The following is a 27,710-nucleotide window of genomic DNA, read 5'->3' on the forward strand; positions in this document are numbered from 1 at the left end:
TAGGGACAAAATATAAAGCGCGTAAGCGCCGCGTCGCTGTCTAACGCATAAGCATTGGTACGGAACCCATAGGAATGTTAACAAAATGTATACTTATTGTTAAAATCTCTATAAAATATCTGATAATTTGATGTGCATATGTCTAATGATCATTTTTGACCGCCAAATGGCTCATTTTTTTACTTTTTTCTCTATATCTCCGAAACCGCTGGACCTACCTTTATGAAAGTTGTATCGATTCTTCATCTTGTCAATACAAATAAATGTTTTTTGAATTATTCAAATCGGACGCTCCGTTCTCTTAAAAACTGAGTTACCGTTTTCGGAACTTTTTGCCCCGTATCTTCGGAACGGCTTGACCTGCCTTTGCCAAAAACTAATCAGCACGTCTCCTTATCAATACGGATCGAATGTTTTTTGAATTATTCAAATCGGTTGATCCGTGTTCCCGAAATCGTCGACGAAAATTTGTATCCGCACATACATACACACACATACATACATACACACACACATACACACACACATACACACACACATACACACACACATACACACACACACACACACACACACACACACATACATCCATTTTTTCTAAGGTATGCCAAAATGTTCAGAAACCTCTGAAACGTAAAGATATATAAAAATTTTCATTTTCGATTTTTTTGCGATTACTATAACTTACCCTACGGGAAGTTAATAAATATAATTTTTTATAACACATTTGTGATGATTTTAAAGAGTCAAATAACCCATAATAAAAATTTTACATAGTAAAATAAGTTAAAAAAAAAGTAAACTAGTGAGGTGTATGGCATCGTGTCTTAAGGCAAATTGCTGGAACTTCTTGTTCCGTAACAAAATGTTCGAGGAATATTGAATGTTTTCAGATAGATTATTATAAATATTGTAACATTGTCTAATATTTATAAGAATTATATAAACTGAATTGCAAAGTTGAAATTATTTGTTTAAAGTATATTAGAACTTTAGTCAGAATTAAAAGTAAAATCTGGATTATTTTCGATATACAAAAAAATTGAAACAAAATTTTTCTCCCAATCATTACTAATTGAATGTTTTTTAGATCATTCAAATCGGATGCTCCGTTCTCTCAAAAACTCGATTTTTATTTTCTGCATTCTTTGCTCTTTATTTCCGTAACTGCTGAACCTGCCTTTACCAAAAATTAATCAGCACATCTCCCTATCAATAGGAATCGAATGTTTTTTGAACCATTGAAATCGGTTGATCCGTGCGCCCGAAATCGTGACGGAAAAATTGTATCCATACATACATACACACACACACACATCCATTTTTTCTGAGGTATGCCAAAATGTTCAAAAACCTTCAAAACGTCGAGAAATGCAAAAATTTTCAATTTCGATTTTTGGAAGATTACAATAACTTACCCTACGGGAAGTTAATATGGCAATATGGAAAAATGACGAATTGTAAAATAAAGACATTTTTAATTATTTTTCCCTATTACAATTAAACTGTCGTTACATGTGTATTTCGCAATATTTTCATAATAAAGTTTCTTAACATGTCCTAGAATTGAAGTCGATTATACAATAAAAATTAATTTAGGTAATATATTTAATATTCTTCATTTCCATAAATATGAGACTAGAATTGTTTCAATTTCAAAATATAAATTTCTGTATTTCTAATTTGATTAGTGTTCGAATTATGGCTTTCCTTAAAAAATAAGAACCTAGTGAAATTAAAAATCTATGAAAGATTATTCCATAAATATATTTCAGCCCTTAGAAGGCTCAATACAACTATCGCCCATTGTTTGTAATGTTTTAGTTCGTTTTATATTAAGGATTATTGCCACTAAAAAAAGACAACGACTGTAATTTTTCATTACCTTTCAATTGTTATATGGAATACATGTGATCTCGATATTTGCTCTTTTATATCTACAAAGATAGTTTTTTTATTATCTACAAAAATATTTTAATGGACTGTGAACATTTAACACAATGTATATATTACCAAAATTGTAATTTTTTTTACTTTTTAGACAAATTGAAATATTATGTACTGCACTTAGCTATATCTATATCTAAGAAAATACTTTCACGTACATATTTCTATATTTTCTCACACACACCCACGATATTAAAATGGGTTATTATTTGAATAATTGAACTATTACAATAAATAATATAAGTATGTAATTTATGGTGATGTCGTCTATCCAAGAAAGCACCGTATTATCGTAAAGTTCTATTTGTATATGATCGCATGCAGTACTTACATATGATACCCATTTATGAAACTAGAACATGTTATATAGGAACCTGGAATATAGTCCACATCCTGATCTAAAAATCTACATTACTTGTTATTAATACTTGTAAAAATAGTTCAGAGAATACTTTCAAGTAAAATATCTCACTACCACTCTATAAAGTCATTTATTTCTTCAAAGTGTCAAAATTAATATGGCTGAAGAACTATTACACGTCTATTAAGAAAAGTTTTTGTTAGGAAACGTCCATCAATCATCTGATCGATTTTTAAGAATTTTTGGATACTTCCCTTCCCCTTGGTGATACTTTTGATATTTAAAAACAAAACCACCTCCCCCCAAATCATAAAATTTGTGGAAAACTTTTGAAAAAAAAAATTTAATAATTTTTTAATTTAGGTAATAAATAAATACTGGTGATACCTTACTAGAACATTAGGTGATATTTCGTGATTTTTTATCCTCCCCTTTTAAGCCTCACGTTTTAACCTTTTCGATCCGGATGCCGCCGCTCCGGCGCAAATTTCATATGAATCTCGAAATTCGCGAGTGGAAAGGATTAATGGGCGGCACCTTACAGTACCTTAAAGCACCTTGACAAAATCCAACTTCAACATCTTTTGTCTCCAAAAGAATATAAAAATCGCATTTTTGTAATTGTCGGTATAAATACAATTCTTGTTGAATTTTAATTAATTTAAAATATTTAAGTAATTGAATGTTTTATTTTTGAGAAACCCACAAAAAATCTGAATTCCATTTATGTGTTCGGCTGGTATAGAAGCACATCAGATTAAGCTTGATTTCATAGAAAATACAACAAGCCTCCTGAATACTAATTAGAAAACCCGGAGAAAACGTTTTCAAAATTATTCATTGTAAGTGTTCATTCAAACCACTTCATGTTCAATTCTTAGCAGTTCATTCATTGTAGTACAGATGTACTTATTGAATAATGCAAATGAGTCGAGTCTATTATATTAAATTACGTTTATTTAAAATATTATGCATATTTTTACTTTCGAGTAACCAACCTTGTAAATGGCTAGAATACCGAAATGACATAATTGACTAATTACAAGTAATGTATGCAATCTTAGAAAACCGGTATTTAATAATTATCCTGCGGTATTGTTACTCAAAGAAAATAGCAAAAATTCTAAAACAATATTACATGTTGGAAAACTAGAGCAAAGTGAAAAAAACATCAAATCCGTTATTATGATATAATATGGATTTTTTTCGGATGAAAAACCTGTTTTTCGATCGAGCAGCTGTTGCAAATTGTTACTCAGACGATTATTCAAATGTTGTTCGTAACTGTATTAAAATCTGAAACAGGTCCATTGATTTTTATAAAAGCTGACATGTAATTTTAGTTTGAGATTTAAGGTTGAATGAGCTTTGAGTTCGCGAAAAATTCAATATGGTCTAACAAAAAATATTGGATGTATATCATTTAATAGTTAGATAGACAATAAGTACAGTTAGAGTTTGGTAATACATTTATAACATGACGTAACGGTTAAGCGCCCTCCCTTGTGTAGACAGGATCACGAATTCGAACTCCCGCTCTCGATAACTCAATATCATGCAGTACTGATATCAATTTTGGTTTGAAAACATAAATCAAAAATACATTTTTCAATGGAAAATCTCTCAACTATTTTTTCCTGTATATAGTTAGTGTTAAACTCAGATCACTGAAATGCTCTAGGGCAGTTACTACTCATTGTTGTATTAGAATTAAAATTTGCAGTTGATATGCGGTCATGTATGTATATTAATATAACTTCTACCTCTACAATTTCAAATATTTGGACAAAATACTATTCAATGAATATTTAAATATCATGTTCAATTATAGATTGTAGTAAGAGTCTCTAATAATAATAACAGATACACGCGGTGAGAAAGACTCACAAATACGGTGTCGCTGAAACTAAATATATCTATATTATATAGAATTACTTCAGACGAAAATAAAGTGGTCGTTAAAGCAGGTCTGATTTATTTTTGAACCCATATATTTAACTTTATATAGTGTAGGAATAAATAAACATTTATACATATACACACAAACATACATGTATGTATGCATGTAATATGTCCATGTAAAAAAATTAATATTTTCATAGATAACCCCATATTGGTGTATATTCAAATATTATTTGTGTAAAAATTTATTCATATTTGCATCCAATCTGCTGAAACACCTAAGTTCCGGTACCAAAAACACAGATAATTCTAATTATTCTGACCATACTTTTGGTTCTTTATAAATATTAATATATTAAATATCTCTAAAAATATTAATATATCTTGACTGTTTTTGTAAAAGTACCAGTTATCTCAAAATTTGACAAAGGTCATACATATATGATCCAAAAAGTTTTATCCAAATAAAATCCAATTTATGCTAAGTTTAAAACGACGCAACAAACAATAATATTTACTTTCAAATATCTAATATTTTGCGCCAATTAAGATAGCAGTAGTACAATGACTGTATAATATTAAATCAAAATTCAAAATAATTTAAACTAGTTCATTTATCGTCAGAGTCATATTATTCACAATTATGTATCTATTTTAATTTATGTACACAGTATACTTAAGTATCAGAACGATTCGATAAATAAGAATAATAGAATTTTAATTAAAAATATATTTGAAATATCTGATTTGTTTCTAAAAACATAACTTTTGAAAGTTATGGAACCGTTTGTAAATCTAATAAGGTATATGTACATACTAAGATGAGTACAAATGTGTATAACTCTAATGTAAGTTTTATGAATTTTATCTGAAATTGTAAGAATTAAAACTTTTTGAATTTCTAAAAACCAGTTATTTCATTTATTAATTATAAAGCAAATGGTTTGACCAACCTGTACTAGAATCTAATTTAACATAATTCGCAAACTATTGCAAAATTTATGTGACGCACACATAAATTCGTATCAAAAGAAATAATGCGGTTTTCAATTAAAATATTAAACAGTAATTTTGGAGAAAACATATAAAAAAGCTAAATTTCTTATTATTTACACACATACTTTCTTTAATCCTTAAAAAATGACTCATAATGATTTGAAACGTATACTAAAATATACTTTTAACATATCGGGTAATTAGACTAAACCTTTATACAAAGACACTTTTGAGATAAAACTTCACTTCATGTTAATTGGTTTTCATTTTCAGAAACATTAGCTATAAATATATAATTTCTGCATACATACTTCGAGCAATATTCCAATGAATATACTAAAGACAATCAAACAATTCTTGTTCAAGATCTTACTATACATAAGACACTATGTATAGTAATACTACATATAAGACTTTCTTAAACAAATTCATAAAAAAATCGATTCGAATCGAAATCGAAAATCGATCGGCACTCTATTTGCTGATATCACGAATATTAGATTATAGAAAATGAGAACTAAAGGTGTCCAATTGTGTCTCAAGGAAAATTGCTGAAAAATTCGAAAATATTGTAAGCTCCAATACTGGCATGAAATTTAAAACTTGGTAATATATTAATCCAAAATTTGGTCAAACATATAGGTAAAAAACTTATATAAATAATATCTGATAATTTGATTTGCATCAAACACTCCTCAAACCACTTTCTATGGCAGTTTTTGGCTAAAATTCTATTTGTTTGAAATCAGAATTTGTACCATAAGATATTTGATTCTAATTTTTGTTACAATTTCAACAGCTTTGCCCTTTAAAAATAAACAGGAAAAAATACATTTCTGCTCTCATGTTCTCCAGAATTCTGCAAAAGTATTGGATTTGAAGTACCTTCATCTGAAACACATCATATACTAGAAATTGAATAAATTTACCCATTGACCCTAACATTGATAGTTTGTTTTAATATTTCCTCGTATTCTGAAATTTCAAACTCTTTGTGCAGAATAAAGTTATACCTACTGTCCACCAAGTTTTTGCAAATCCTTGATATATCTATTGTTTCAAACCTGCTATGTCATTAACTATTACGTTGAACAATTCAAATAGTGTGTTATTATATTGCCTTGCCTGTAATAAACTTGTCCCGTTCTTTGTTTTAACTTTTGCACACTACCATTTCGTATGCAAGAATGTGCCGACTTTTGTTCAAGTACAAATCTCATTTCACTCTGCAGTATAATAACTTTATGTACTATGCAATGAAAATGCATAACTAATTTGATTCACTCAAATTTTGCTCTTGCACATTCAGAACAATGATACAATTATATGTGGAAAAGCAAAAATGCCTTGAAAATAACTAAAACTTAAATAAAATGAACTATAAGTTGAGGACATTTCTTTTAGTTTTTGGAACCCATAAATTTAAAATTTCATATTCTTAAAATAACTAGATTGGCAAATATGTTATTCGACTTTTGACGTAATTGAACTTTTTCCGCTATTCTGAACTTACGTGAGATCAAATTATGCCTTGGAAAGAGATTCTTGGCCAATAAAAACTGTTAAAACTAACGATTTTACTACTTCTACCCACATTTTGGCAACTTATGCATGGTTAAAATGGAACGTTACATAAAAACGTAGTTATTTGAAATGCAAGTATACATTTTTAAGTGAAAATATTTAGGAGAAATTTTAGAGAATCAAACTAAATATAATTAGAAATCCATCATATATCATCTACTGTTTCATTCTATCTTATTTGATCGACTGTACACGTCCAATATGTATTGAATTTAATTATATAATAAGACATGTGCGACAAGTGCATTATATTGCAAAATTATTAGAAAGCTAGTTTATTGTACTTTGAATTATTGAACTAATTTTCCTAACGAAAACTCAATCTGTAACGAGATGTTCAAACTGCTGGCTTTTGATATTTCCAAAATTCTTGACAAAGATAATACCTTTCAAAAACTGGCGAAATATGGCATCGTGCCTTAAGGCAAATTGCTGGAACTTGGCAGATTTAAATAATCGAGGAAAAAAATCAGTAATCAATAGATATTGATCAATAACACAGGTCAACAAAGAAAATGGTGCAAACGATTTTAATGCTGTTTTTAAGTATATTTGGGGCGCTGATTTCAAAAATGACATTGGTTTTTTTCTATGAGCTTTAGTTTTCAAGATACGATATATATGATATATTTTACGATATTAGGTGCGCAACTAAGTTCTCGCTGTTTTTCGATGAAAATGTAACTTTATTATAAAAATGCATCAATTGAGTTCGATACAATTCTCCAGTGATGGTTTCACTCGGTTTCAACAGCTCATAACAAATAACACCGACCTGGTCCCACCATATGTAGAGCATAACCTTCGCAGTGAATATTCGGCCAAACCGAGATTTTCTCGTCTTTGGATTGCTGTAATGTATTCATTTTTATCACCTGTCACGATGTGATGAAGAACCTCTTCTTTTCTCGCCGCTGGATCAGTTGTTTATAGGCGAAAAAATGACGCTCGACGTCTCTTGGCTTCAACTCACAAGAAACCGAAGTTCTTGCTTCTAAATCATCCCCGACGCATGCTATAGCTTGGAAATGATTTGATGGGTAACTCCTAATTCTAAAGCAAGATCTTCTTGAGTTTGGCACGAATCCTCTTCGAACAAGGCCTTCAATTTAGCGTTTTTGAAGGTTTTGGCCTTCTTTCACGAGGGTGGTCGTCAACATCAAAATCACCATTTTTGAAGCGACAAAACCCTTCACGGCATGTTGTTTCGCTCAGAGCAACATTTCCGTAGGTCTCGATGCACTTGAGTTCCCGTTTTTTTTGAATGGAAGACGAAAATCAACACTCCTCGCAAATAACGATTGTTTGGCATAAATTGGACATATTCACTTAACCAGAAGTATATAATGCAAAAACGAAATCAATTATGTGTCGCAGCAGTTTGTTTACTTACTCTAAGCTTGCTTCAAGACGTTTTGGATTTGTCAAAATCGACCAACCCTTACTGATAGAGCCATATACTGACAAAAAGCGAGAACTTAGTTGCGCACCTAATATAAGGAACGAAAGTACAAAAGAGTAATACAATTCCGAATGTTATTTTAATGAGATATGACTACTCGTACATACAAACTTACAAGACCCATCCGGCCTTAGTTGGGACATTAGTAGAAACTGTGAAAAGTTCTTTTCCGTGACGACCTCGAATGGACCAGGTTTCGGCAAACTTCTTTGTATCTCAAAAACTAGAGCTGATACAAAAAAATGGTTTGCAGCTTTGAAATCAGCGCAAAAAATACTATAAGAATCAGCTCTAACATTTGAGGCACCAAAAAAAAAACTTTTTTTTGTTGGCCTGTGTAATTAATAACAATTATTTTAAAAATTTTAGATAATTATAATCACTATATATTTTATCGTTCATAAAATATACAGTGACGATCTTATCGCTCAAAACACTTGAGAAGGTTTACTTTAGCAAGAGGTGCCGAATAAATCCATCTGAGAATATATTTCTTACGATTAGAATAACACATTTGAAATATACACGTTTTTAAACTGATTTGTAAATTTAAAATTCATATTTGAAGTACAAATTTTGAAAAAAAAAAATCTGAAAATTTTAAAATTTGCTTGAACCGTATAAGTAAACTTTAAAAATTAACAATCTTGGTACGGAACCCAACAAAATTGTAACAAAATTAGTACCCATTTTTAAATTTTTTATCAAATATCTCATAATTTGATGTGCATATCTCTAATGATCATTAACCGCCAAATATTTTTTTTTTTAACTTTTCCTCTGTATCTCCGATACCGCTAGATCTGCTTTACAAAAAAAATTATAAATTTTTCATTTCGTCAATACAAGTAAAATCATTCAAATCAGGTACTCCGTTCTCTCAAAAACTGAATTACCGTTTTTGTGCACTTTTTTCCCCGTATCTTCGAAACGGCTGGATCTATCTCCATCAGAAACTGATCAGCACGGTCTTCAATAGGATATATTCTGATCAGTCTTCTCATCAATAGGAATCGAATGATTTTTGAATCATTCAAATCGGCTGATTCGTACGCCTTAAATCGTGGACTAAAAAATTGTATCCAAACATACACACATATACACACATACATCCTTTTTTTTTCTAAGGTGTGGCAAAATGTTCACCTTCAAAACGTGAAGATATACAAAAATTTTCATTCTCGATTTTTTTTGCAATTACTATAACTTACTCTACGGGAAGTTGAAAATTGAACTAATAAATGTATATTTAAGTTATACTTGAATTGATTAAGTAAGGCAAATATCAAGTTAACCCAAAAAATGTTAAGTTAAACAGTTAAACAGTTAATATACAAATGCCAATAATTTATTTCTGGAATATTGAATTGAGCTGAATGGTGCATCATTATTTTTTTATTTCCTTTTAAAGTTGAAAGAAAAATAAATCAGTTCAAAGCAGCCACATTAATTTTAAATACTGATGAAATAGTATTGTATTTAACAATCACTGTATATGCAGAATATTCCTAATACAATCAGTCATTAAATAATAACTTTCTACATGTGCACCTAATAATAAACATATATATTCAAAATAAAAATATAAGACAAAAGCACAGGAGGTTGTTTATACAACATTCATTGTAAATGTTATGGTTTTGCTATATGAATCAGCTTTATGACGCAAAGAAAATTTGGTATTTAAGTCGAAAATTTTGCTAATATACATGAGTAGAGAAATTTTATTTGAACCATTTCACATGCATAATATAAAAGGTGTCGAATTACTTCTATACTGATAAAGGTAATACAAAAATTAGACTAAATTTCAAATTATTAAAAAAAATAATTAAAAACCAATCTGAAACTATCTTCCCAAACAGATATCAACAGGATACCAACATGTTAAAGTTGAGCATATAATTCAATGTTACCAACATTTTAAAATAATTCCAAAACACAGAGAACAGGTAAAATAATGGACAAAACATTTAAATCCGTCTTAAATATTTTTTAGCCAATAAAAAATTTACCTTATTTGTAGATTTTAACTACTAAAAAAAATCTAGTCAAATGACATTTTTAAGACAATAGTTAAGCATGACTCCAATAGCAGAAACTTCAGGCGTAATAATAGTGACAAATTGTCCCTAACCAAAGTTTTATTTTATTCTGCATTTTCATATTATATAGCATACAGAAATAATGCTCACGCCAATTTTTCAATTTCATAGAATTTACTTACTATTATTTTTTAATTCTTATAAACCTGACAATCAAAACTACACAATTCACTGACATGCACATAATTTCAAATATACTGTAAAGATAACGAATTTCTTTATCAATATCCTGTCATAACCTAAACGTTCTTATCTCGCCTTGTAAATAGATTATTCATAATTTTACGAACATTGCTCTCTAAAATACTATTAATATTTTCTGGGAACAAACGATTGACGCATATTTGAGTTTATAAATATAACAATTTCGGCCAGCTGTCTACTAGGCTGGCCTCTTGTTTCCACACTGCATATTGCTTCTCCTTTACTTGTGCAAGTACGCGAACGCTCAATATATAAATTGAACTAGAATTATACAGTTTAAATATTCATTCAACACTTTCAACAAGTTATCGATTAGTTTGTATTAAATTTAAATACTTGCAACGAGTTTTTATAAAAAGTCAATCGATAAATCATGGAAGCTAGTATTAGTGTTAGTGAAACAAGAAAAGTGTGGTTATGAGCGAGTGAATTTGTGTAGAGGTGTTAAATAAAATATTTTCTTGTATTGTATTCAAAAATAAATAAACAACTTAAAGACTGACCTTTCATGGTAAAACATTGTTTGTGTATAAATATGTTCGATTGTAAATTAACTTTTTCCACACATTTTGACATTTTACGACATAGTTTCTTTGTGTTACGGCTCCATTGCCATTGCACGGCCGCCATCTTAGTTTCATAGTAAGCGATTCAAAGTTCATGCGCGCGCGAGATTCAAATATTTGAAATGACTCTATATTGAATAATTTTTATGTATTAATTTACGTAAATTTGCAAGTCGTACGAATTTCCACAGGAAAATGGAGTTAAGAACATTGGATTTGGGCCTAAATTCGAAAAGCGAATGCAGTGATTCTTGGACTTACAGAGGAGAAGGAAATGCTAATGTTATTCTAGCACTTAACGGACAGAACAAGGTGCTGAGATTGAAGAAATCTTTGAAATCTGATGCACCTGTTTTACCAAAACTAGGAAAAAATAATGAAACACTAGATTTATTACTTGATAAGAAGGAACTTGTAAATTTACCAAATTTGGTAGAATACAATGGTGAAAATTTGCCAAATAATGCATCACCTGCGTCTTATACTTGTACCCAACAAAGTGTTGTTCAGAACGGATCTTCTAATAATATTGTCCACGAGTTCATGGGAACAAAATTAGACGAACAGATAAAAATATCCAGATCTATTTTGGAACGATGTATTTGGGAGTCGCGTTGGTGGAAAACATTTACAAAACTTTTGGGAACTTGTTATACGATAAGGGATAATGAAAAAATCGAAATTGTTGATCTCACTAGCTGCAATTTATCAAAACTAAATCAAAAGTTAGATTTAATAAGACCTGAGTATAGGAGACACAAACTTGTAGCTTCCGAATATGCGGTAATGTTTCCAGATTTCACACTTATGCCGGATACGGATTATTTATGTTATGGAGACACTTTTACGTTCGAATTAAAGCCGAAACACGGCTGGACACCTTATGTAATAAATGAAAACGAAAGTTCAGAATATGCCAAATGTCCATATTGCTTAACGCAATTTCTGAAATTCAAAAAAGGAAAGATCAATAAAATCAGCGGATACTGCCCTTTGGATCTCTTTTCTGGTAACATTCAAAGAATGACCAAAGCTCTCAGAAGTATTATAGAAGTGCCTCAAAATAATTTTAAAGTATTTCGAAATGGTCATGCTGTGGATCGTAGTGATTTGAAAATGCTTTTAGAAGACTTATTTCAAACAAATCTTACTACTGATAATGCAGACAAAAACATGGTTAAGGAATATTCCAAAATCTTAAAGGAGGATGTTGATGGACAACTTAAGCAAAAAACCAACTACGATTGCAATAACGATTCGGAACAAGTAAACTATTTACATTATAACACAAATAACGTAGGTTATACATTAAAAGATTATGTTCACGAATCTCAGTCCAATTCCCACAAGAAACTAAAAACATCACATTGTTCAGATTCTGGATATTCCGAACAAATTAATTTTAAGCCACCGTTTAATGTATTGAGTAAACTGGCCAGTCTAATATGTGTTACATTGTTGAAAAATTTTAATGCAAAAGAAGATGAACTCAATGCAACATGTTTAAACAACCAAACCGTCCATTATGATAGTTCTAAACATAAGTACTTAAGAAAATTACATGAACTTGGTTTAAAATCCTGCCAAAGAAATAATTATCAATCAAATTTACCAAAAGGCTGCATTTTGGAAAGATTGTTGAGACTGCAACTTTTGGACTGTGATGTCACTTTAGAAACTTTATCAAAAGGCAAAGGCTACGAATATATTGAAGGAACTTTAAAAGTTTTAGAGGACCCTAAAAGATCCTTGAATGATCTCACGGATCTGGAAAGGTCCATGATGGCAGCCACAGTTAAAGATTGTTCGGTGATGTTGACTTTTAGAAGAATTAAGGATGAAGTAATTTCTAAAAATAATAAAAGTTCTACTAATTTTAAATCCCTTTGCTGTGGCGATAGTTTAAATGGATTTTGCGAAAGCATGTCAGGAGATGGTGTTCAACTAGATAATTTCGAAAATCAAATTGTAGAACTCAATGGCCAAAAATTTATGGCCAGGGTTTCTGTAATAGATCTAGATCTGAAACCTGAATCTAGAATAGATAATTACTTAAAACATATTCAAGATATGTTTGAGGCAACTTTAGAATTTTTATATAAACAGAAAAATGAGTCACAAGAACATTAGTATTTAAATGATTGTAATGCAATAAAGAAACTGATGTATCGATACTGATAACAAATTTTCGGATTTTATACTTTACAAGTGAATGTTTTATTTATCATGTAAATTATATGAAACTTGTTTTACTGTGAAAATGTTTTCATACGATCCTGATGAATTAAAAGAATTTAAGGTTTTGTTAAAATAGTTGTAAGATAGATAGCGATCAATATTTTATATATGTTGCATTTAACAAGCTATGTATTTGATACCAAGTATAATAAAATATAAGCAATATCGGTTTTATAATTTTAATTTGAAATATTTTATGTTTATATACATATTTATGATATACTATTTCAGTAGGCTGCTCTAGTTAGATAAATCAAGTTTTCGACATTCATTGTTTCACAATTTTTCTAAAAAAAATGATTATTATTATAATATATATTTATTATAATATAGATAATATAATAATTCAGAAACACTTTACTAATTATATACTTTATATGAAAATTTGAAAGGAAACATGTAAATGTGGACTCTATTCTAATCTCAAAACTAGTGGTGTTTGGCATCGCGCCTTAAGGTAAATTGCTGGAACTTTCCGTATCCTAATGGAATACTATAATTAATTGATCAAATAGATTACTATAATTATTTCAAGTATTACAAGTGATGTTTAGAACTTCAGCTAGAATTAGTATTAAAATCCAAATTATTTTTCCATATACAAAAATTTTTTTTTTTGAAAATAAAAAAAAAAATCTTTACCCAAAAGCAATCGTTTTGTCGACACAAGTTGAAAGTTTAAATCACTCAAATGCTTATCTTTCTTAAAAGCTGCTATTTTTTGCACATTTAATTCCGTTTCTCCGAAATGGCTGAACCTGCCTTTGCCAAAATCTAGTCACCACTTTTCCCCTCATTACGAATCTAATGTTTTTTGGATCATTGAAATCGGTTGATCCGTTCTCTTAAAAACTGACATTTTTATGACTTTTTGCTCCATATCTCCGAAGCCGCTGGATCTGCCTTTACCAAAAACCATGCAGCACATCTCCTTATCAATAGGAATCGATTGCTTTTTGAATTTTTGAAATCGGTACATTCATAAGCCCGAAATTGTCGACGAAAAATTGTTTCCACACATAACACACATTCATTTTTTTCTGAGGTATGCCTAAATGTTCAAAAACTTCTGAAACGTAAAGATATGCAAAAATTTTGATTTTTGATTTTTGGCCCAATACTATAACTTACCCTACGGGAAGTTAATAAATAGGTCATTTGCAAAACTTACTACCATAGACATATCATCAGTCCTTGCAATATTCACTCTTTGGTAGCAATAACTAACCAGATAATTTAGTCACTATTTTTGTTTGCATTAAGTTTTCATCCACCAGTAATTTATATTAACTATTTTATATTCTTAATGGAATTCGGATGTTGTACTAAAAAACTTGCTGATCAAATATTTCTATTTCCTATGATGAAGTTTAAGAATCTTTGGCCCAAAGCAAAAATCATCTACATATTCAATTATAAATGACGTTGATTATTTATCACCGGTAGTTCTAGATCATTCTCTAAATGTGAGTTGAATAATACATGAAATAATTATATTATTTATTTAAGCAATCATACATCAGATTATCTGCAGTCGGTGCAGTTAATGGCACAGTCTTTGTTACAATAATTCTAAATTAATCTATGTCCTTGATATTTATGGAAGCAAATGCACTTAACACATATTGCCGAGCATTAGTAATCAAGCTGCCTTTTATGAAAGGAAAGAATTGTTGGGAAAATTGTAGGAATGGAAAAATATTTAACATACAATTGCGTAAATGGAGTAAATTGAAGGATATTCTTGTGAAAGGATGTTTGTCATATATTGCACTTGAACTATTAGGTTCTATACAGTATTACTCATTGAAGTGAAAGAATTACATGGTTTGTTGCAAACTCTTCTTATAACTGAAACTCATGTATCATATTTAATACTGATATATTTTTCTGGAATCTATAATATGACAAAACAATAGGCCTTGAAAATATTACCTTGTTATAATTTGATGATCACCCATACACAGCATCCTTTTATTAAAAACAAAAAAATTATAAAAACTAGTGTTGTTTGGCATCGTAAGGCAAATAAAAACCCTTAAGGCAAATTGCTAGAACTTCCCGTACCAAAAACTAAATTATTAAAAAAAACTTTACAAAACTTTTATAAAATTGGGTTTTTGAGAAATTTTGAAATTTTTGAAAAAAATGTCAATTTTGAAAAAATTGATTTTATTTATATTTTGATTTTTTTGAAAATTCTGAAAATTTTTTTTAAGCAATCGCGCTGCATAGCTGATTTTGAATCAAAATATAAAAGCGCATAAGCGCCGCGTAGTAGTCAAACGTGTAAACATGGGTATGGAACCCATACATATATACACAAAATTTGTACTTATTATTATAATCTTTATGAAATATCTGATAATACGATATACATATGTCTAATAATCATTTTTGACCACAAAATAGCAGATTCTTTAACTTTTTTTATTGGATCTCCGGAGACGATAGGCCTGCCTTCACAAAAATTTTACTAGTTGTTCATTCCGTCAATACAAGTAAAATGTTTTTTAAATTATTTAAATTGTACTCACCGTTACCTCAAAAACTGAAAACCATTTTTGCAACATAATGCCCCGTATCTCCGAAACGGCTAGACCTGCTTTTGCAAAAAACTAATCAGCACGTCTACTTATCAGCAGGAATCGAATGCTTTTTGAATTATTCAAATCGGTTGATCTGTGTTCGCAAAATCGTCGATGAAAATTTGTATCCGCACACACACATACATCCATTTTTTCTAAGATATGCCAAAATGTTCAGAAACTCCTGAAACGTAGAGATATATAAAAAAAGGGAATTTAATAATATTTGTTGAAAAAAATAGGTAAAATTCAAAATTTTATTTATACATTAATTAGAAACAATAATTGCAGATTATAAAACAAATATCTAAGAAATATTCAAGGACACTTGTTTATATTACAAACATTAGTGTTATTTTACAGAACAGAAAATTTTCGATGATACCTATGTTTTTCAAACCGGTCATTGAGTATATAATTTTTCATCATCTGTTATTAACGACAAACGTTAATTATAATAGAATTATTTTTTCTAATAATTTACTAAAAAGACACAAAAAAAATTGCAAGCAAATTGAGCTTGCAGAGGTCTTAGACAAAATTGTGTTCCCACACATGTTCAATCAAATTCTATAATTAATCGTAATAATTAACATTAAATTAACATTGTTTATAATTCGAAAATAATCTTTACAGTTATGATAAACTGCTTTTATTTGTTAAATTATATCTGTTTCTTTATTTAATATTATTTGTCGTTTGAAGAAATTTTGTTGAAAGAAACCTTGATCAAAAATTATAAATCTTCATTGGCGGAGAAAATTATATTTTTATTAGAAATGCGAAGTACTACTCTTTTGTATATTATTTACTGATTCATTAAGATTACAAAATGTATGTTTATTTAAAAATTATTCTCCCAAGTGAGTGGAGCAAATATTTGTATTACATATACAAATTAACGGTGACATCAATACAAACTTCTGTGTTCAAATTTCACAATTATTCTTAAATGTATCAATATTAATGTGATGGTTATTATACAGTTATCTCTATGAATAAAACCGAATCTGAATATTAATAAAATATTTTTTATAACACTTTTACGTAAATAGCTTTATCATAGCTTAATTTTTTTAACGAAGTTTGAAATTAATATAATTTTAAATAATAAAAATAATCTATACTGAAAAGTATATTAGTATATATTTTGAGTTAGTCCCAAAATTCTACTTATTTCTTGAGTTGCACTTTCTTACTTCTGAAGTGTTACATTGTTTTGGTATATCCTCAGGTAAAAAGTTTTAATTTTTTTTATTATTATTTAAACTAATGAAAATATGTTATTTGTTCAGACAGGAATTGCAATTAAGTCTTTTTTAAATTGTTAATATATCTTTAAAAAATGCAAATTGGTTCATAACAAAATTTATTATGCAAATCTACACAAGTCGTTTGAGAGACAATGATATCTACACATATTTTTAACTAAATATGGATAAGTCGAAAACATTGTACTTGTTTTTGCAGCTTCGCACATCTTTTGTTAGTAAACAAGACCAACTTCCAATGGTCCATGATCTTCCAGTCTATTTGTTTTTTTTAGAGAAGTTGCGGAAAAGTTTGTATTCAGAATTTCTACTGCAATCTTCTAACAATGACAATTTACTAGGTGTTATACGACCTCTGATCACATTATATTGAGCTACTCATTCCATGAATTTCATATATCGTAATTTATGTACCTAACACAATATATAAATAAATATTGATTTTCCTTATCACATTTTTGTTTGAAGTTTTTCTAAACATCAGTGAAACAGCTACTGTATTTGTAGGCTTAGTTCGATATTGGTTTTGAACGAATAGGTACTCCGGGTGGATTAGATCAATTAATAAAGTGTTAGGCCAAAAAAAAATGAATTTCATTCATTATTCTGAATGAGCTTTATCAACAGTGATTTTTTTAAATATTCGGTTTTGAGTTCATATTGAGAATTTAATTTGTAATCAGAACTATGAAAAAATATAGTATACCCTGGCCTATTTTTCACCTCAATTGACTACTTTTGATAAGAATGATACATACATACTTCAAAAACACTAAAAATCCTCGAAAACAAATATTAGAGTTCAAATATCGGAGAAACTTCGACTCTAATTATCTATAGAAGACAATAGGACGTATAATATTGTGTATGATCAAGAAATTACTCAATACGTGCTAATTTTTAAAATCCTGGGCCGTTTGTTAATTTTTGTTATTAATATTAGACTGTTATAAGTGGTGACACACGTAGAGTGAACATAAAATACTGAATAATTCCGTGTAATATAAAATAAATAATAAATTATAAAGATCAGCTTTAATAAATTAAATCATTAAATTGAACACATTGTGATAATACGTAAATTATGTATATTATAATTTAAGTGTTATCTATGATTTATTAAATTTAAAAAGATTTTTACTATATCTTATCTTTAAAATGAACGGGAATTTTAAAAGTGATACCCCTAAAACTAAAACTAATTCTAATTTTCAAAAAAGTCCTAAGACCAAAAAATACAGTAATTCAATTTCTAATTATCGTCCTGTTCCTGTTAGTGAGGTGACTGCTGGTGCCTTGGAAATCTGGAGAACTCTGCCGGAGAAAATCAGGCAAGATCCGAGTTTAGCCAGTTTTCGACAGGAGCATGAGAGATTGGGACTTGGAGGTATGTAACTATATTGAAATTATTCAATTTATAGTCAAAAATTAATATTGATTAGTTAAATATTTATCCGAATGCATGAACTTGATGTGTGATCACTTCTACAGAATTTGCTTAAGGAAATCGTTTAATGGAATTATGGCTTTCACTCTGATTATTTTTCCTATTTATGGTGCAATGTTTGAAATATTCTTTGAATCTATTAATTTTCATAATTTACAAACAAAACAAAATAAATAAATATGCTTAATTTTAAATTTACATACATATGAAATAATTGCCCATATCTCAAGATCAATTTTGTATTATCTTTACCATTTAGAAAATAATTTAAAACTAGTGTTGCATGGAATCGTGCCTTGAGGCCAAATTGCTGAAACTTTCTTTTCCGTACCAATTGAAAATTTTCGATATTCAAAAAAAATTTTTTTTTCCAAAAACAATCGTTTTATCAACACACCAGAAAGTCCTTCGAATCATTCAAATCGGATGCTTATTTCTCTCAAAACCATATTTAGCTTTGTATTGCCAAAATGGCCTGCCTTTGCCAAAAACTAACCAGCACATCTCTCTATCAATAGGAATCGAATGTTTTTTGAATGATTCAAATCGGTTGATCCTCGCGCCCGAAAACGTGGACGAAAAATTGTATCCACACATACATACGCCAAAATGTTCAGAAATCTTTAAAACGCAAAGAAATGTAAAAATTTTCAATTTCGATTTTCGAACGATTACAATAACTTACAATACAGAAAGTTAACAAATGAATAAAATTTGTGTAAAAATGTAAAATTGTGCATTTAATTTACATTACTTTTGGTTAGAATATAATTAGAAACTATCCAAATGGACCATTGAATAAATATTGCTTTTTTCTGCTTTATTGCATATTGACAAATTATCGCTTCGATGACTCGTTCAGCAAATAAAAATATTACTTGTTGTAGTTTATTGCACCCATTTTTCAGGAGATACATAAAATTCATTTTAGATTAATACGTAAAAAATATTTTGCTAAAATGAAATCCAGAAATCGTTATAAATTTAATGTGCAAAGAAAAAAAGAATATTCTGTTTGTTGATATACATGAGCATTTTAAAAAATAAGATCTTCCAGGCAGGTGTTTTTTAATACATAATAATTTTTACATCTGTTTTAGACTAGTAAGATTTATGATTAAAAATATGTAAGCTTTAAAAATAATAATCTTACCATTCACAGAAACCAGGCGCCATAAAATTTATTATAATATATTGCTCAGTGGACACCAATTTTATATTTATAATTATTTTCAAGATTTGTGTTATAAATATTAATATGACAAAAGGGAAAACAATACTTTCCAAATATAATGTTAATATAATTTTTAGTTATCGAGGTATTCGAATAATAAATTTCGATATAGCTCTAATAAAATAATCATATCAAAATCTAATAAAATCTATATGAATTCACAGGTAAAGCGAAACTATTCTTATAATATTGTTTGAACGCGGGAATAGATTTGGCGATTATGTTTCTTTTTTTCTAATTATCAAGATTTGAATTTTTTTATCGTTATCTTATAAATTATAATATATTAGTATAATTTTACTATTTTATGTAATTTATCATTTCTTAGAAGATGTTACAAGTAAACACCGTAAAAATATCAGTACCCGGTAATAACATTCTGAAAATTATCGATAGTATTGGCGATAAATATTATTATAATCCTTTTGTTGCTTTTTTGAAGCAGGACTATAAAATTGAAGGTCATTTCAAAACAAGTATGAATCTAAGTGTCCATTCATTTTTTAATTAGTTTAAGATAATAAATAAAGCAAACCTGACTCCAATACGCACTTGTATTAACTATTGTTTTGTACCATTACGAGAAATTTCAGTGGTATTATATTTAATTAATGCATTTTCAATGCTCAGCGGCTTTATTTGAATATTATCTAATCAATAGACTATAAAATGATCGTTATTTTGAGCATATCAACAATCGAGGAAATAACAAAATAATAAAATACCATTTTTATATGATGTAATTGCATTGTGTAATTTGATTTTAATTACAGATGTTTGCGATGAAATTGATCCGCTTCCCAATGATGATAATCCAAACGAAGAAGAGGAAGATAGGTTGGAAAATGGAAATTCTGGTAGAAAGATGGATTACCTTTCCATAAATGTAGCAACTGTTGCATCTAGGCCAAATAACGGGTAATGATAATATCATTAATATAAAGTATATAGTATATTTACGGACAGGCACAATCATATATTTTAAGATTTTTCTACCATCATCAATAAAAATGTGTTGAAGAACTATAAATTGAGCTTTTGATAAACTAAAAATTACAATAAAAATTGAAATTTCCGATAGTTCAACACATATTGATGAATCTTGAATCAATGTCCGAAACGCTACATGTCATCTATGGACGACATTCGTACATACAGCACGCCAAACGGGTGTCGTTCATGGACGACACTCGTGTACAAAGGTAGTCAAATGAATGTCGTCATTAGATCATACTTGATCCATTGTTATGCAGTATTAATGCAACCAGTTATACATGTGATATTTAAATACATTCAAAATTATTGATTCTTAACAAGTAAACACCATAATTTCTAAAAACATTAATTGAAACAACAATATAAATTAAAATTTCCAATAGTTTAATGCATAATGATGAAAATTGAAGCAATGTCCGAAACACTGCATGTCGTCTATGGACGGCATCCGTACATACAGCACGCCAAGCGGATTTCGTCCATGGACGACACTCGTATCAAATGAATATTGTCACTAGATCTTGATCCATTATTTTGCAGTATTAATGCAACCAGTTATACAAGTAATTTCCTTTAAGAAAATAATTAATATTGTTTTGTGCGATATTTAAATACAGTCAAAATTACTTATTATTTTTGAGTAAACACCATAATTTTTAAAAACATGAGTATAAATTGAAATTAAATTTTAAAGTTAATGTTGTGACTAACATATTTTCAATTATGTAGGCAAAAAGCACAATTTTCTGCACCCGCAAATAGAGATGCTTCTACTGTTGAAGGAGATTTGGATCAAGACACAGATGAAGTTACTGGTCATAGAAAGGTATATCAAATCTAATTCCAATAGATAGTTTTATAAAATTAAAAAAAAATAATAGTGAGAATTTTATCTTAATTCATAGCAATTCTGTACTCTACTATATTTCTCTAACCCTTAGAATTTTTTGCTTTGGTACCTGTCATATGGAATATTAGAATTTTTTACTTTGGTACTGATCATATTATTTATAATTCAAATTCTTTCTTCAGCTGAAACCTTGGATAAAATCGTTAAAAATAGGCCTATTACTAGGATGTTGGTTATTGTTCACGGCGATACTGATGACGAAAAATGAAAGAGTTGAAACCCTTAAGCAAATATCAATTCCAGTAGGAAAAGTTCGCAGTGAGTATTGATCCGTTGCCACCATGTGCAAACAGTATTATTCAATTTTTACATTATTTAATTCTCCAAATCATTTTTTACAGGTTTCATTTTGCCAGAGAGATTGAATGGTGCCAGATTGCAAATAGAACTATCAGGAGCATTTTTACCTGAGCATTATGGAAATCTGTCGATTAATTACATTGAACTATGGTTGGAAATTTTGGAGGTTTCTCAAAGTGTAGATCCTGCAAATGCATCTCACTTGAAAAAGCACGAAGTTCTATACATACATGTAATATATTTTAAAGTATAAAATAATACCTTCAACTTCATATAATATTAAGAATCATTCTTATAGTCAATATTTAAAAGAATCATGTTATTTAACATGATGTAAACTGTTATTAATTTGGTTAAACTTCTGAACAATATTTTATGTTTTTAACTGCACGACACTATTAATAAGATGACCATATTTTTTTGAAGTCAAAATCGGGACGGTAATTTTTAGTTATGCTAATTCAGGACGGGAGTGGGGGGGGTGAGCTTTAAAATATTGAATCCATTTTAGGATATAAAAAAATAAATTTTTGCACGAAACAATTTTATTAAAATCAGAATTGCAGACTTTTAGTAAGAACTTTATTATTCGATTAAATGTAATACTTTTTTATCTTTTTCTTATTTTATATTTTTTTATCTATATATTTTTTTGCTTATGAGCTTTGTATAAAATTATATTCAATTTTTTTCATGTTTAATTTGAAAAAATAGCACTTGTTTGTTTGTTTTCACAATTTTTGTTAATTTACCTACAATTTTCAAAAATGCGGGACAAAGGATCTGAATCCGGACTTTCCCGACGTATGGTCACCTTACTGTTAAGTACATTTAAAATTCTCAGTTAAATTATTTCTAAACAGCTTAAAGATTATGAAAAATATTTATCATCGATATTAACACGCTAATCGCCATGCCAGTTATATTTATCTGAGGCTATGGAGTTCTACATTAGGAATGGGCAATTTTGTAGTATGAAAAATGTTTTACTATATGGCTACGTCAATCATATATGTGCGGCATATGAATTGTTTTTCCAAAATTTTGGCAAAAACTATTTTTTTTATTCAATACATTAAATTTTCTTGATACATTTTTAACTAAATTACCTAATTAAGTTGCAATGGCCAATGTATACCATTTTCTGAAATTATCGTGGCGATTAATGAGTTAATAATATATAATTAATCTGGAAAATGTCGTTATTTGAGTTGTTCTTCAGTTGGGAAGGTTTTCATCTTTTTTATTTACAACTGTCCAATTAATAAATTTGTGGAATTTACAATAGTCGGCAGTAAAGGGATATTGTATATTAAAGGGGCATGTTGGAATAACAACTCAATAGTCGTTTTCCCATTCGATATAATATCCACGTATTTTATTGATAATTATATAATTTTAACTATTTACTTATAAAATAACTTCTTATAAATAATGACTAAGTGATTTCCATTTTTTATCAGGAGAGTTGATGAATTAAATCCCGTTGGGAAGTGTTTGGAAAATATAAATAGAACAAACCAAATTTATTTGTATAAATATTATTTCTATCAATATTATGATATGTAAATATTTATTGATGACGAACAACATACATTACAATGTATAGTTTGCTGGAAGTCAGCAAGTGCAAATATTTAATTAAACCCTGGAAAATAACTTGACGTAATAATGTCATTTATAGAACATCGTTTCATTAACATTCAAATATTAGTTTAACTTTCTTATTAACATAACTAGTTTAAGCTAATAAGTTATATATTAAACTAGCAATTTCTATTTATAATTTAATATTTATGCATCAGTTGATTATATGTAAATTCTGTATTTGTAGAACATCTCCGATGCGTCCTTCTGGCGCCTGCCAATAGTCTCCGAAGATCTGTTCGACATTGTGCCTGAACTTACCAGAAGGCGCGTCTTCACTTTGGGAACTTACCCGTCCAGGAAGATCCCAGACAGCGTCGCCCGTGTTCGAATGCGCACCAATGCCGAGGCCAATTTTCCTCTCAGCATCGGATACGATGTCAGCCCCATCGACATGGATGATGGAGTTATTTACGCCGCTGTTGTTCTTTTGGGGCTATATATTTTGATTGTGTTTGAGGTAATATTTTCTGTTAATTTTCAGTTTTAAACTTTTTTTTAACATTTATGAACGAGCGCACTACTTTATATGTCCAATAGGTCGACAGATTTTTAAGAAGTTAAGGGCTTCATTTCTAAAGCGAGAGAAGTTGCATTATTAATATCGCTTTATTATTATTATTGGATTTAAATAGAATGAAATTCGTCTAATACTGCTTGTTGACTGATATTTAAATTTATATTATGATTTCATTAAAATCCTTCTGATTTCGTCATGTCGCCTTATAGCTGCATTCGATTATTTTCGAATATTTACATGTCGCGAGTATGGCGGTAATCGTTCGTTAAGGGTTAAATTAGCTTTCATATAAATCTGGTACTTTTTAATTTGGTGATTTTAAAATCTTTTATTCACAAATTAAATGGCTAATAAAATTAATCAAATATTATCAACCCTCTCGCTACGATCGTCTTCTACAGACGACATCCTCCTGACGACCTGTGTGCACGAATATCAACTGTAAACTCTCAGTTGAATAATTAAGAATTCTAATTTGTTACTGCTGTTTTTAACTTCCCGAAGGAAAAATTTATGTTTTAATAAAAAAAATCCGATTCGCTAATTTTATGTTTTCTCGACGTTTCAAGCCATTCTGGATCAAATGCGACAAACTTTGCGTCCACATTTAAGCTCATACTAACGAATCGATTTCACATATTAGTTATATTATAATAGATATTAGTTGGAAATGATACTAATTTGTTTTAGGTGAAAATATACCGAGCCGTTTTCTATAAATTAAATATTGAATTAATTTTAAGCCGATTTTCATGGGACTTTTTTGGCGATATGTATCATAGTCTTATGGAATTTACTGAAATATTACGGTATTACGACAAGTAGTTTAATTTTAAAAATTCATCAAAGTTTGAGAAAATGAGTAGAATTTTTTTATGTTTGTTAAAATTAAAATTACACGATTTACTTGGTATAACGATAGAGTACCTGATCTTAATGAAAATACTAAACCAATAAAGTCCTACAGAAACCGGTTCAATTATAAAAATGATTGATTTTTGAAAATTTCTTGAAAAAAATACTCCGAGTGTGTACGTGTTCGTTCGTTTCCAAATATGTGTAATAAATCCACTTAGAATACTTTTAATTACTTATAAACGAATTTATTTTTTATTCATTAAGTCGATTATTTACACATATCGGGAAGTTCATATAACTTGCCTCCAGGCAAAGTACCAATACCAATTAGTTAATTTTTTTAAGAAGTGTAGATCTTAATTTTTAAATATATTTTTATCGTTAATGTATGGAAAATGTAGAAATATTTTTGTGTGACACAATATTTACTTGGGCGATTTACTGGCTCGTACAGTAGCGTCACTTCTGCGAAATACCCTCTCGTAGCAGGATTAATAATTTATTTATCTACTTGATACTGATCTAATCAATAACTTCATAATTAATAATTCTATCAAGAGATCGTTTATGCTTTTATAATCTATAATTCGCCTGACTAACAAATCTTACCTAAGCGTAAAAGTAGTTTTATGTTCAAGATTCAGGAGAATTCCCATACTATTTATTAGGTAACACTTAACTTTTAGTTAAGACGATGATTTTGAGTTTTTTGTAAAGCTTATCTTGTTATGCTGATCATAAATATTTTGCGTCTTTTCAATTATTATTATGACAATTTTATGATGTTATAAAACCCACATATTATGACCTCTTGTGCATCATTTTATATGTAATTCTGTCTGACTGAAATTGCAATAAAATAGATTTATTAGTAAAATGCTAAACATGGTCGTCACGTATTTTTTAACTGTGATGATTTCATTTATCATAAACTTTAATGATTTGGATATCCCTCGTTTAACTTCCATAAACATAATTTGAAATGATTTATTTAGTTATAAAACAAATAGCTAAAATAATCATTTTGATTATTTTTCTGTATCTAGTTGAATCTCAATTAATTTAGTTTAATCGTAACTTAAAAAATTGCGGGTCTATTGACGTGGCGTAGCTTTAATTAGAAATTCACTCACTAAAGTATTTTTTTTTTCTTACAATAGTAGCTTTATTTAAATTTAATCATGATAGATTACAAAATTAAATCATTTTGTTTGCTATTCATAAATAATTAAAAAAAACATTGAATCGAACCATTATCGCAATTCATAAAATGGCTCCTCAATTGCATTAGGTTAGTAACGTTTCTTTGAACGCAGTGAATTGTTTGAAAATCGACAACCAATTAAAACCGAACTAACAACAACAACCTTACCAATCATTTAGAAATATTATTTAAATTAAATAATAGTTGGAAAGATATTTCATTCAATATTGAACTATATTGAAGTCTACACTTATCTACATTGAATCGCTACTTTTCTCTATCAAGTGGATAATAATGTATTATTTATTTATGCTAATTCTAAATTTTCTATTATTATTTTCAGATTGTTCATCGTACATTTGCTGCAATTTTGGCATCCACAATGAGCGTTGCTATTTTAGCAGCATTGAACGAAAGGCCAACAATGTCGGAGTTGATTTCTTGGATTGATGTAGAAACTCTTCTTCTACTTTTCTCAATGATGGTTTTAGTCGCAATCTTTTCAGAAACCGGTATTTTCGACTTTTTGGCAGTATACGCATACAAGGTAAAATATTCGGTCGATATTGATCTCATAATATGAAAAAAATGAATTAATAAATAATAAAATAATAAATTGCAGATCACATCTGGAAGAATATGGCCATTGATTAACTGTTTGTGTCTCTTCACGGCCATAATGAGCTCTTTCTTGGACAATGTCACAACCGTGTTGCTTATGACACCAGTTACGATAAGGTGAATAAGGAGTTTTATTTTATTAAATTTACTCATATGATAACTTATTATTCAAATACTTTTATGCAGTGTCGTTACCTAGTATAACACTTAGTTACAAGTTTATTACATATATTACGTATGAATCAATAAAAAAATATGTTTCATAAATGCTAATATGTGTATTAGATGTTGGTTTTGTGATATGTTTGTATGAATGAGCCATTCAACTATTTCAAAATTACATTCATCACCATAGGTTATGTGAAGTGATGGAACTAAACCCGGTACCCATCTTAATGTCCATGATAATTTACTCAAATATTGGCGGAGCTTTGACACCAGTTGGCGATCCTCCAAATGTTATTATCGCTTCTAACAGTCACATTTCACAGAATGTAAGTTTTACAATTCAAAACAATCATCAATAAATATAGCTTTGGGTATATATATAGACATAATTATTTCATTTGTTTTCATTTTAGGGCGTTAACTTTACTACTTTCACAATGCACATGGCAATCGGAGTCTTACTTGTTATGGTTCAAACGTATTTCCAATTAAGATTGAAATTTAGAAACATCAACAATTTGAGATTTTCTGAACCCCACGATGTTCAAGGTACTTGTAGTATATTTGATGGGTTACTTACT

The 27,710-nt window shown here is 29.0% G+C and overlaps 1 protein-coding gene across 1 annotated transcript in view; it reads left to right on the top strand.

The window, feature by feature from the left end:
- LOC113369924 (P protein-like) overlaps positions 1-27,710 on the top strand; it is a 64,698-nt gene that overhangs the window by 34,171 nt on the left and 2,817 nt on the right. Inside the window, exons 2-9 of the mRNA XM_026610546.1 lie at positions 21,631-21,727; positions 21,934-22,069; positions 22,153-22,343; positions 23,946-24,218; positions 26,684-26,887; positions 26,963-27,078; positions 27,317-27,455; positions 27,543-27,678. Of these exons, the coding sequence (XP_026466331.1) occupies positions 21,631-21,727; positions 21,934-22,069; positions 22,153-22,343; positions 23,946-24,218; positions 26,684-26,887; positions 26,963-27,078; positions 27,317-27,455; positions 27,543-27,678 (1,292 nt within the window). The remainder of the gene's footprint in view (positions 1-21,630; positions 21,728-21,933; positions 22,070-22,152; positions 22,344-23,945; positions 24,219-26,683; positions 26,888-26,962; positions 27,079-27,316; positions 27,456-27,542; positions 27,679-27,710) is intronic.

Source organism: Ctenocephalides felis, unplaced genomic scaffold (genome assembly GCF_003426905.1).
Source record: "Ctenocephalides felis isolate EL2017-DRISC unplaced genomic scaffold, ASM342690v1 CF-g0.4_SCAFFOLD_01492, whole genome shotgun sequence".
In the NCBI taxonomy this organism is placed as follows: Eukaryota; Metazoa; Arthropoda; class Insecta; order Siphonaptera; family Pulicidae; genus Ctenocephalides; species Ctenocephalides felis.